We start from the raw sequence: 13,211 nt of genomic DNA on the forward strand, positions 1-13,211 counted from the left end.
CTGATACCCAGAAAGAGTACAGCAATGTTAAAAGGTGTTTTCAGGAACCTTTCCATAGTTGCAGGAGCTGATGAATGTAGTACCCTATTATTTCTGTGTCTGCGCAGCAGATTCTAGGTCCTATTGTAGTTTTTAGAACTCTGTTTTTGGAGCTCCTGCTGTCGGTGTCTCAGGCATGCTATAAGAGGAACTTTTAGTGACATAGGCTTTCGTGATGGGTACAGATATAAATACAGCATTGGCAACTACAATTAAAAACAGTGTAAACAACTTCTTTCTCAACAGAGAAATGAACTGACAGTGACTCCCAGGCTTTGAGCCTGTGTGCACACAATTACTTTTGGGTTTTCATTCACACAGAATCGATTTATTTGAATATCACATTATCTCCACAAGAGGGCAAACCATATTAATGAGAGACATAAATATTTATTTATACAGAATGGACATCCGGTGCCCTGAGAGAACTCTGCTGTAAGAAAACATGAAACAACAATTGTTTTCATTAATGCAAAATGAGCAATACTCAGGAAGTGCTCAAATCCTCATGGATCTGTGCTTCATGAAGTTTCCCCCCAAGCTTCTCATAAGGTTTAATAAATATCTATTCAGTCAGCACATATCAGGTTCCAGAGTTGCGACCATATACCGTCAGTCTTTCTGGAGCTCAGCTGGGTTTTGAACTCTCTGCTGTCATTACAACACGATTGTTGTTAAAATGTTCCAGACCTGAAGTGACCCCACCTTCTTTGAGCAAAGGATCAGCAGGTATCGGGGAATTTCCTTCTCTGTTTTTTTTTAAATATTTTTTTGGCTCGATACCAAATGTTAGCTGACTATAATATCTATAATTTACTTACTACTACCACTGACAATGCAATTTGTGACTTCGTAACATGGCATACTTGCAATTTAATTTTAAATTGCATTATCTTTATGTATACTTAGTCATTTGGGAATTATGTGACTAAAAGAACAGATTATTATGTAAAATTGATTTTTACCTTCAGAGCTCATGGTAGGAATAAAGATCCGCACTTTTAAGACAAGTTTTTCTGTGACTCAGCACTAAACAACAGTGACTCTGATACTCATTCACTTTCTGCCGTGCCTAGATATTCAGCAGCGTGGCAATAATTAGCATATGAGTGGCTCGGTGTTTGGGTGAGTTTGTTCTCACAAAGACTGCCAAAGCACAGGTCAGCGTCTCTCATTCACTTCAATGAAAAGCTGAAGGGCAAACAGAACTCCCAAAATGAAATGCATCCAGACTTTCACTCAAGTCTGAGTGAGTCCTCCTCACTGGATCTCCATGAGTGTTATAAACACTACATATATTATGAATGCAGCAACAGCCTTTAATTATTCATGGCCCTTAGCTACTTATTGATACTGTGTGTGCTCATGAGTAATATATGCACCAGAGACATGAATTAGTGCATTCATAGTACACCTGCCTGCCATTTCTATGTATGTACTCTGTGCACCAAAGCATGTATGTTTATTTCCTTACATCATCATGTCCTTATGTATGTGTATGTTGTTGTTGACAGAAAGGGCGGGTGGCTCCGGGCCGCAGTCTGGCAGTTGTATGCTGAAGCATGGCGTCATCACTATCACTCTGCAGGCTCCTCTCTGCACTACATACCCCGCAGGGCAGTTCTCTACTGCCCTGGCAACGATGAGCGAAAATTGAAGAAACTAGCCTCACTGGATGTCGACTGTGCTGTGCTGGACTGTGAAGATGGAGTAGCCCTCAGCAAAAAGGTACATAAGTACTAAGATGCATGCTTGTAAATGAAATTCAGCTTGGTATTAATAGGATAGCGGGGAAGCCACAAACACTCCCATAGCTGTCTGATCTTGGATATATTTTAATTCCCATATCTCTCTATCAGACAGGTGCTTGGTCTTAATCACTCAAAGGAAAACTACCTAAGTGAGATGTTTATAACAAGCACATTTCACCCCATTATGATAGTATAAAGACAGCGCTCCCCCCCTCAACCGCATTAGAGTCATTTAAAACAAGGTGACCATGTCCCACTGGGATAGCAGTGGGAAAGCACCAGATGCAGCAGGTTAAAAGCATTCTCCTCCTGCCCACGCTACCTCCTCATTGGCCCTGCTGGACTTCCCATGAAATTGTGATTGGAGAGTGGGATAAAGAAGGGGCCCGGGCAAAAAGTTAACTAACAAAGGTTTTTAAGTCATGATAATAAAGATGATTGATATGGCTGGAGGCTGTTCCTGTAGTAGACAAAGACAATAAGATGATGGCCTGTGTGACTGACAGCTAAAACTGTGACCCTGCGATGGTGTTGGTGGGATGTAAGAGCTTCTGTCTTTATTGTGTGATAAAGGAGAATGTGGAGAGGAATGCAGCACTGAAGGAGCCATTCAGGCTTCAGATGCTGGACTGTTGCACTGTCAGCAGGTCCATGTCCCCATCTTCCTTGTGTTTAAGCAGAAGTGTTTTGCTCCAGCATATTCTTTACACCAACATATTCATTTCACCTGAAACATGAACATTTTGGGGGGCTGAATTTGTAGGCAACAATTGCAAATTCAGAATTTTGTTTTTCTCATTTTCAAAAGGTCTCCTCTGTCCTCTGTGTTAGCTACTGCTGGGTTATGCCTATAGCCCCAGTATGTGCTTTTACAAATAAAGTGAAAATGTACATAGCTACAGGATATACCCATTTATTCAAACTGCAGAGTAATGTCCCTCAGCAGGCATACCACTCTACCTTCCACTACTACTTCTCTGAGTAATTCACATAAAAATACCAATACATTAAATTCTGGAAAATAAAAGCAGAACATAGCGTCAGAACAGATTTGAGCTTTTGACACTTTTTGACATGTTGGCTTTCAGCACAGTGTGCAAAAAGTCTTGTAGCCTATTATGTGTTTGCTAGGTCGTGCTGTGTAATATAAAAATTAGTAATATACTCAATAACAAAATGCACCTTCCCTACTGGCACCCTTTCTTCACTTTCCACACTCTTGGCGTCTTTCTCCACTGTGGCAATTGGAAATCCATGGGGGATGTTGTGTAGTTCTACCTTCCCATAAGATGATATTTTTTCCTTTTCGATGAACAGTTCTTTGTGTGAATGTGTGTGTGTGTTTCTGTGTGTGTGTGTGTTTGTGGGTTTCTGGGAATACCACAAACATTTGTTTTGGATTTATAAATTTCTATGTGGAAATGAGTTGACTGAAATAATTGTTTTACTTTTCACTGTGTGTTTAAAAAAAAATCTTTTTCAAATTATTTTCATTACATAGCCTGGGGGGGTATTTATCGCGATTTTTTTTTTTGACCCCTTTAAACCATCAAAGCCAAACTGACAAAATATTGTGTCTTAAGTCTGGCATTATTTTCAGCAGTTCTTGTGGAGAGAAGCAAAACACGTGAGGAAACAGGTGCTGATACAAATTTTTACATTTATTGTTTTTGAGAAATTAAACAACTAGTTAAAGGAGGTGAAAAATCTTGTCAAAAGGTGTTACATGCTTCAGAGGTGATGCACTTCTAATGATGCACTTCTAATTGATGCCTGCTGCCTACAGAGGCTGTGTAATGGCTCATATTTGATGCTTTATGGTTATATCTACACCCAAAGCATACTTTTATGCTTTTATGATTATTTTATTCAGTTATGCACACATAAATCCAATAATTGTTCATTAGGCTCTCAGTGCTGCTAAAACACAGACGAATTACCTGACAGCTCTGTACATAAACACACCTGGAGTCAGTGAAAGAGAACTGATGCTGCTCTTTTGACGGACGTTGTGTAATGTGCGCACACAGGTTGGTTGAGAGACTATTTACAGTTTATTGACATGAAAACTCAACACACCACTAAAAATATTATTAAATATCATCAAAGGAACTTTTCGTTTAGTGCCAAAAAAACGTTGCCTGTTACTTTTTTCTTCCACGTCTTCCTGTTTTTATGTGCTTTCTCTTGCGGCTCGTGGCTCACAGTAAGTTTAGTCAAGTACCTACATTAAAATTTTTGCCAATTTTTGATGCGTTTTGGCTCCTGCTTAGTTTTAGGTTTGGATGTGTTTGTTGGAAGTCGCTGTGCCAAAAGCATCTGCAGAGTAAATGTAACTTTATGCAAATCAGATGCAGATGCTGCTGCTGGACACGCATGCATCTTACTGCCCAAGTAAATACCAAGCTCGATTGAATAATGCACTGACACAGTTGTGTGTACCTAGTGAATGGTAATTTGCAGGAAGCGTTGGAAGCATACCCCGTAATTGCTTGTCAAAAATATTACCCTTACCCTGTCTTTTATTAACTCAGTTTGAGCTGTGCGTTGGGACCAACTGATCTATAAATGGATGAGAGTTAGCTATTACAATGTGGGTGTGTGTCTGCTGACAATTTCAACACCGTATAGCCTAGAAATTATTATCTTCACCATGACAACTGCACAGTCTGCACTGTGGGTTTGGCAAGGCATGCCAGGCTTCAACAATGTCCTAGTCTCATAATGCATATCTAATGGGAGCAAAGCAATGACCCAGCTTGCTAAATGCCATTCTGAACCACTGTTTTGGTGAATATAACAATGGCGAGATGGCGAAATGTTGAGTGCAGTTACTGAGTATGCATGAGTAGGCCTTAAATGGGGCTACTGCCCACCACCACACTCCTATTATGTGTTCATTAATGTATTCTTTTCATTATCTTTCACCTTCACCTTAAAACAGGAAAGGATGTTCATGACAAAAAGGTACGTGGTGAAAGTCACTCTGGCCCCCCCTCCCCTTTTAAATTGAAATCCAGGAATGCTGGCTTTAATTGCCTGCCACTTTGACTCTAAAAATGTCTGCACTCCATCTTGGCAGTAATGCTGGCAGCTTAAGAGGTAGGGAGAAAAGAAAGGGAGTAAAGGGTAGGAGCCACCCAGAGCTTGCTAACTGTCGCCACGGACCCAGAGGGGAAAGAAGGAGGAGGTGAGAGGGGAGGGAAGACAAGGCTGACTGCTCTAACACTCTTACACATATCATCATATCTGTATGATCAGTGGGGTGGAGGAAAAGGGAGGGCAGGTTGAAACCCCAGAGCGGAACTGACGGCTACACCTGTCCTCTCTCCTCCTCACTCCCTCGCCGTCTTGTTCTTTACCGTCCCCCTCTCTCGCTCATCTCCCCTCTCTAGGGTCCGCAGGGTTAAGATTGTTTATGTCTCTCTCCCCCCATGTTCTGTCTCCGTCTCTTGGTGCCCTTTGGTCCAGTATTCCTCCTGGTGTTTCTCTTTCTGCCTCTCTTTTCCCCACATGGGTCCCTCCATCCTCCATGACTCCCCCCTGCCTCCCTGCCGCAGAGATTCTCTCCTAATCCCTGGAAGTTTGGAACTAATGAACTAACTGCTGAGCCGCTGCCACGGAGCTTGGTCCCAAACTATACTGTACTTCACACTCGATTTCCTCTCCAGATGGCATAGTGGCGCGGCCGGCACAACGGGGAGCACCTCTCACACACCCGCACGCGCCTGTAAATGCACACAAGACCAGCAGAATACAAACATGCACACATGCATGAGTGTGTACGTGTAGTCACATACGGACATTCGCACACAAGTACACACAGATAAACACATACACAGATTGTTACAGTTGGTATCCCACTGTACATCAGTGTCCTGCATTCATTTCAGTATGTTACTGAACTAGGAACAGTTGTTAGGGCTTGAAAGGAGGTAATTCACTTTAAAGTGTAGGTAGTATATACAACTAAATAGAAAGTCGGTGAATAAATGGAGTAATCAGAGCCCAAAATAGTGTTTAAAGTGCTAATATGAACAGAAATCGGTCAGTAGTAGACTGTAAGATTAAATAAACAGAAGGTTGTGATTACAGCCATACACTGTACCTTTGGTTTTGCATTATTAAATCTCATTTATATATAATACTCTTACATTGGATGCACAAAGTCTTCAGGCCTCCATAGAATAAAATGCAAGGCAAACTAAAGCATTAACACATGAACAGAATATTGAATGTGACACTTTTACGACAAAAATAAACAAATAAACAAAAGTCTTGTTTGTTAGAGGGCAGTTGTCTATAGGTGGATAATAATGTCATGCGCCCCCTGTAGTCTAAGAAAATATGATTTTTTTTTTACCAAATTGACCATATTTCACATTTTCAAAATGAGTAATCAAATTATATTTACAGCACTTTACATTGACTTTACTTTGTGCTCTACTTAGTGACTTAGGAAGTGATGGTTAAGTGTACATGACAGCATCTAATTCGTAATGCATAGTGTTAAGCCAGACATTTCTCTCTCTTTGTCTTTTCTCTGTAATTCTGTTTTTACAGTAACACTAATATCCACTGGTCTTGGTACTTTCAGTTGAATGACACATTGTGGAGTGGATGTCATCATTATAGTTGTATATTAACTTTATCTCATTGTCAGTCAATGCATGAGCTATGGTCTATGCATGAACTGTGTCTGACACCAGAGAATTGCAACTTAACATAAATTATGCAGCCAACTGTCAACTGATACGTGACCTCAGTTCACTGCTCACTGTGTTGTTTCAGAGGACACTCAAAGGCCCGCTCCCTGTTTAAGTGGATTCAAATGAATAAACTCTTGACAGAAAGTGCTCCTGGGGAATAATGGTAACCGGTAGAATTATGAATGCTAAACATTTCTATTTATTGTGTATTATACAGGATGGGACTGCACACGTATTTACATCCTTGTACGTGTGCTTGTGCATGTGCTCTACACCTCAGAAGACCCCAGAGACTCCAGAGAAACTCCCAGTCTGTCTGCCAAAACTCACAACTGAGATGTAATGCACTCCGCCAGAAAGCAGACCCTGTCCTGGCCATACGAGAAATACCATCCAGTCCAAACCTTACTGTTTAGAGTGCGTGCGTGTTTTAAGTGTCATTTGTCAGGAATCAATTGGTCTGTTTGTTGAGAGTACCATGGGTAGAGTAACCAAGTGGTCAGGGTGTACAAGGGAGGGATAACAGTCCTGTGATTAGCATCCTTTGTGATGAAATGTTGATGTATTTGTTGATTTTTTTTTTTAATTTATAAATTTTTTAGCAGCAGTACTTTTGTGTGTCTGTTTTTTTTTCAGTTTCAGAAGTTGTACACTTGCTATTAACAGCTTTTTTTCGGCCCCTCTGGTTGTGTTTTGAAACTCATTTGTGCTACAGCTTCAGTGGACTGAGTGCGAGGAATGAACCTGAGCAAGGCAGTGGAAAATGCCGAGATGGAGAACAGAGAGGTCCTCTCTGCCTCTCATTATCCTGTTACACTCTTGTGTTTTCACTGGCCAGCACCACTCTGTGCTACGTGGCTTGCGCAACCCACCCAGTGCTTAGAAAGTAACCCAGTATGAGTAGTGTTGATGGAGAGGAGTATAAGGCGATGAAAACATTAAAGAATGGGAGGAAGAGAGGGGATGGAGCAGATGGGAGGATGAGATGGGAATATACTTTAGCTCTTATTTCACAAGAGATTTAAATATAAAATTTAATATTGTGTTTAAGTATTGGTGGGCATTAAGGGAACAAGAACTTGAATTACTAGTTAGCGCTATAAATAACATACACTAAAACCTATGAAAAAGTTTCTTGCTCTAAATCATAATCACTTGAAAATAACATTTGTATATATAACAGTGAAAAATGGCAATATAAGTTGAATATGTCTGTTTTTTGCACATCTTAAATGTATGTCTTATTTTTTTTTAATATATCGTTCACCAGTTCTTGTTTTCTTTTATTTTCTTTTTGCTTATTTGTCCTTTAATTGTTTCATCTATTTTGGGGCAGATACTAAATTGTAGTAGAGGTAAATGAAAATCCACTAGAAAAAGAGAGCATATTTCTCCTTTACTGGCTTCTCTTCATTGGCTCCCTGTTAAATCCAGAAATGAATTTAAAATCTTTGTCATCATATACGAGGTCTTGAATATTTAGGCCCAATCTTTTTCTAAAGACCTTATAGTACCATATCAACACAATAGAGCACTTCGCTCTCAGACTGCAGGCTTACTCGTGGTTCCTAGGATATTTAAAAGTAGAATGGGAAGCAGAGCCTTCAGCTTTCAGGCCCCTCGTATGTGGAAGCAGCTCCCAGTTTGGATTTGGGAGACAGACACTATCTCTACTTTTAGGATTAGGCTTAAAACTTTGCTTTTTGACAAAGCATATAGCTAAAGCTTGATCAGGTGACCCTGAATTCTCCCTTAAGTTAAGCTGCAATAGGTTGTTGGGAGCTTCCCACGATGTGCTTCTTCTTCATTCACCTTTTTCACTCAATGTCTTTATACAACACTCTGCATTTAATTCCACAGCATGTCTTTGTCCTGTCTTCCTCCCCTCACTCCCAATCAGTCATGGCAGAAGGCCATCCCTCCCTATCCAGTTTCTGCCGGAGGTTTCTTCCTGTTAAAAGGGAGTTTTTCCTTTCCACTGCCTCCAAATCACTTTCTCATAGATTGTTGGGTTTTTCTCTGTTTTATTGAACTGAGCTGTAGTTAAACTGCAAATGAGCTTTAGTGAACCTGTATATCAATAGCATGAAGGTAAATTAACATGTTTTAATTGGGATTGTGCTCATTTGGTCAGTAACTATATAGTGCAGCCTTCAAGAGTGCCTACTTTAAAACAGAACCCTAAAATGATTGTGTTTAAGTCTGATTCATGGTTGAATCTCAGCAGGAAATTAATTATAGTTCTGTGGTAATGTTCAGAGAATCTGTACAGCACACAAATTTCACCTTCATGCATTTAATATACCTTCCACATTTTCTTACCTTGTTTTTTCCTGATATCTCTAATTTTAACTGTGTATGCGTCCATTCCATTTTTTTAAACTGCTTAGTCAATTCAGAGTTGCGAGAGGGAGAAATGTGGGACGAAATACAGTCATTCACGTTCACATTCTCATCTATGGTCAATTTAGACCAAGGGAGACACTAATGAACCTAACCTGCATGTTGTTGGACTGTGGGAGGAAACCAGAGTAGCTGGAAAGAAAGAAGCCACACAAGCACTGGGAGAACATGCAAACTGCACATAGAAAGGCCCTACTGGCAAGGGGATTCAAACCCGAAAGCTTCTTGCTTTGCTTTTAAATGCACTTTGGGAGAGAGCTTTAGCAAGTGAGGGCACACTTGGAGAGATCCCAGGTATATTGCTTGGTTCTGTATAAGTGGGTGGTTTTAAGGGGTGCAGTCTGTAGTAAAGGGTGTGGCTGTGAAGACTGGTGAGGTACGAGGTGCTTTAGGGTGGAGTTTGAGTGATTATAATAAATTTGAATCAAATGCATTGTGACAGGGACTCATTAAAGGTTCGGGAAGACTGGGGCTTACTGAGGATTTTGGATGATACACAATGAATATGATAATGTCAAAATTGAGTCTAGATGTAATGAATGCATGGATGAGAGGTTTAAGTCTTTAAATCAGCTGAGAAGCAGTAAAATGGTCAGACTTCATTGGTGGGCAGATGGTGAGAAGACAAAAAGCATCACTCAAAAAGGTTGTAAATGCAGCAAATGTTATATAAATATATGTATGGTGAATAGGGATGGATACCGGTACCCATCTGACAAAAACGGTAGTAACCAGACTGAAAAGCAGCGCACATTTCGGTGCTTTATTTCGGTGCTTTTTTTTCTCCCTGAGATGCCCTACACTTTGGATTCTAGCCAATCATTTTACCTTTCTATCTAAACAACATTGACTGGAGGTTAGTCCTGTGCAGAGTGTGAACCAAAGAATCATCTGCGGTACAGGAACAGAAATCTCATAGGTGACTGGGGATGGGTACCAGTATCCGGTGCCATTATTGCACAGGTCCTGACATAAACGGTAGTAACCAGACCAAAAAGCAACGCACATTTCGGTGCCTTTTTTAATTTGAGATGTCATACACTTTGGATTCTAGCCAATCATTTTACCTTTCCAAGGATAGTAGGTGGGCCCGGGTACGTACGTTCTTTTAGAGCAGAGCTACGGGTTAAAAATGCCCAAGGCGATGCAGTCAAAAGTCTGGCTGTACTTCACAGCAAAAGATGCAAACTCAGCAGCCTGCAACAAGTGCTTTAAGGTGATACTGTGCAAAGGAGGTAACACCTCGAATCTGATTAAGCACCTGGCGACGCATAGCGTTTTTTTTTTTTAAAGCCGAGAAATGCACCGTATTTGATAGCTTGTTGCAAGACCTCACACCGACCACATCTACTGTGGGTGTGTAACTATGACGGTGTTTGCTAGTTCACCTTACGTGCATTAAGGTGAACGTGGTTAGCCTACTTAACATAAATTACACACAAAAAACATTAAGCTACTCACCCAGAGAAGAACGGCTGCTGTTGCCATCATCATTCGTCATCATTTCTGCTACACTGGCAGGGCTAGGGGCCAGGACTCTCCTCTTCGGATTCTTGGGGGATGTTGCTAACTCTGGGTCCGATAACAGGCACCACACCTGCAGTAGATGTGGTCGGTGTGAGGTCTTGCAGCAAGCTATCAAATACGGTGCATTTCTCAGCTTTTAAAAAAATTGCTATGCATCGCCAGGTGCTTCATCAGATTCGAGGTGTTTACCTCCTTTGCACAGTATCACCTTAAAGCACTTGTTGCAGGCTGCTGAGTTTGCATCTTTTGCTGTGAAGTACAGCAAGACTTTTGACCGCATCGCCTTGGGCATTTTTAACCTGTAGCTCTGCTCTAAAAGAACGTACGTACCCGGGCCCACCTACTATCCTTGGAAAGGTAAAATGATTGGCTAGAATCCAAAGTGTATGACATCTCAAATTAAAATTCGGTCTGGTTACTACCGTTTGTCAGGACCTGTGCAATAATGGCACCGGATACCGGTACCCATCCTCAGTCACCTATGAGATTTCTGTTCCTGTACCGCAGATGATTCTTTGGTCCACACTCTGCACAGGACTAACCTCCAGTCAATGTTGTTTAGATAGAAAGGACACATACCAATAGAACTAAACACACACATACACACAATTCTGATATTATAGAGCAGTAATCAACCTATAGTGGGTTTGTTTTGGTTTTATTTGTTTATACATGTTGTTATTTGGTTATTCGTCAAATGGCACTGTTCAATGTTCTTAGTATCTGCCAACATAGTGGAGTTACTTCTTATAATCAACAGACATTGATCCAAAGCTCACAAAGAACTGCCAGCATTGCTGAGAGTTTTTGTCAGAAAAAGATGCTGGTTTAGGAGGAAGGTCTTTGAATGAGCTGGGTTCTTCTGTAGTTGCAACAAGCACTGAAGTTGTTGTGATCACCATGAATTTGGCAGTCTCCCAACTCAACATGACAGCATTCCAGGAAATACAGACGAAATGCGTCTGGGATGTATGAAATGGAACTACATTTGTGACTTATTGAGGAGCTGCCCACGCTTTTCAGAAGTCTCTGTCCTACTGCTTGTCTTGTGTAAACTTACTAAACTCATTGGCTTGGCCTATGGTATTGATTAGAGAATAGTCACAATGTTGCATCAATCCAAGACAAAAGTAAATATATTGTATAGCCACCCTCAACCCCCAAAACAACTCCCTGTTACAGAGTCATGTAATAGGGGCCCTAATACAACCCTAATACGGAGTCATATATATATATATATTGTATTGGCCATAAACTCAGAAAAATGTGTTTTGCGGTATCAAATCAAATTGTAAACAATTAGACCAGAGAACTCTGCTTTGGTTTTAGAGGCCCAAAAGCTATCCTGGAATAAATAAAGATTTTTAAAACTACAAATATGAAATGATAAAAAACCTGCAGTATCCAAAAGATCAATAGTTTGGCACTAGTTTGGAGAAGACTGGTGGAATCTGAATTTTTCTTATTTTACAGAATGTAAAATAAAAATGTAAACTGTATTTTTTTTTCATGGATTGATATGGTATCATGGATTTCAGCTTGTAATGAACTGTAACCAAAGATTTTTAATGAGCTCCTTTCATGGCTAATTAAAGTGTGTAATAACTAGCTGTTTTTTGCCTCATGCTGTCAGCTTTGACCATCAATGACAGGCAGGTTTCATGATTTACAAATTTCTCCTCCTCTTTCCTGCTAGTTATGTCTTGTTGTCTGCACTGACAGTGTAACAGATAACACAGAGCGCCTCCGACTGACAGAGTGAAGGCCTGAATCTCCTCCTGCTACGTCTCAGTTATCTGCGTAGCCTGAATTAGTCAGTCATCTCACTCCCACTTTGTAGAGTGCAGCATGTCACTTGTCAAAACGCATCCACGATAACTTGAAGCCTACAAAAACACACACACACGCACACAATCTGGCACACACTAACAAAGACAGATGAACAAGTGCGGACAGTTACACTTGAGGCTGGCAGCCTTCACCTGCGAGAGTCTACAGCTCATTGTAAATGGCATCACGAGTTACACAGCAGGGTGCAAAACACCCGATCTTAAAAGGTATTAAAAAAAGGAAAAACAACTACACGCATTGTGACTCATGATCTTGCACTCCTTAGACATGAAACCCTATATCCACTTTCAGGCTAAAGATACAGCACTCTACTGTTTGAAGGCACAATGGAAATGATAAAAGTGGGATGAACATATAAGCTGTTCTTGTGAATGCAGGTGCACAGATGTGAGTAATTTTTTTTTAGAATGACATTGACTTTTTAATGTTGTAAATAATGCTAATTTATGACATCTTAATGTTTTTGCTATTTACTATAACTATAACAATATTATAACAATATTGTATGAGAAAAAAATAAGTCTAGCCCAAATTATGCCCTTTAAAAAAAAGTCACATATCCTCTGTATATCCACCATAATCATGCCTCTACTGAAAAAACAATTCAAGCTGAATGAAGGGACAGACTGTGTGTACACGTATACATGTATAGACTATCCAGAGGGGGTGTTTGACGTTCCCTGTTTCAAGCAACATGGCAGAAGGGCTGGAAGTCCATGATCTGATGCTAAAGAGGAATTTGGTCCTGCTGTGGACTGCACATATACCAGTTTGGATGCTGTAGTCTGATTTGGTGTCTACAAGGCGGTAGCCATGCTGTGTCACATATATACAGCACTCTGTAGGATTCTGAGTGTCAGAGCTCAGGCTGTGTGTTAAGAAGCTGCCCTCGCTCTCCTGGAAGGTCAGCCTCTCTGCACTTGAAAAGCTT

The 13,211-nt window shown here is 40.6% G+C and overlaps 1 protein-coding gene across 1 annotated transcript in view; it reads left to right on the forward strand.

Annotated features, from left to right (window-relative positions):
• Nucleotides 1–13,211, forward strand: part of clybl (citrate lyase beta like) — a 67,219-nt gene that overhangs the window by 36,676 nt on the left and 17,332 nt on the right. The window contains exon 2 of the mRNA XM_082508918.1: nucleotides 1,554–1,767. Within this exon, the coding sequence (XP_082365044.1) occupies nucleotides 1,554–1,767 (214 nt within the window). The remainder of the gene's footprint in view (nucleotides 1–1,553; nucleotides 1,768–13,211) is intronic.

The sequence above is a fragment of the Aulonocara stuartgranti genome, assembly GCF_965226115.1.
Source record: "Aulonocara stuartgranti genome assembly, chromosome: 16".
NCBI classification, from domain to species: domain Eukaryota; kingdom Metazoa; phylum Chordata; class Actinopteri; order Cichliformes; family Cichlidae; genus Aulonocara; species Aulonocara stuartgranti.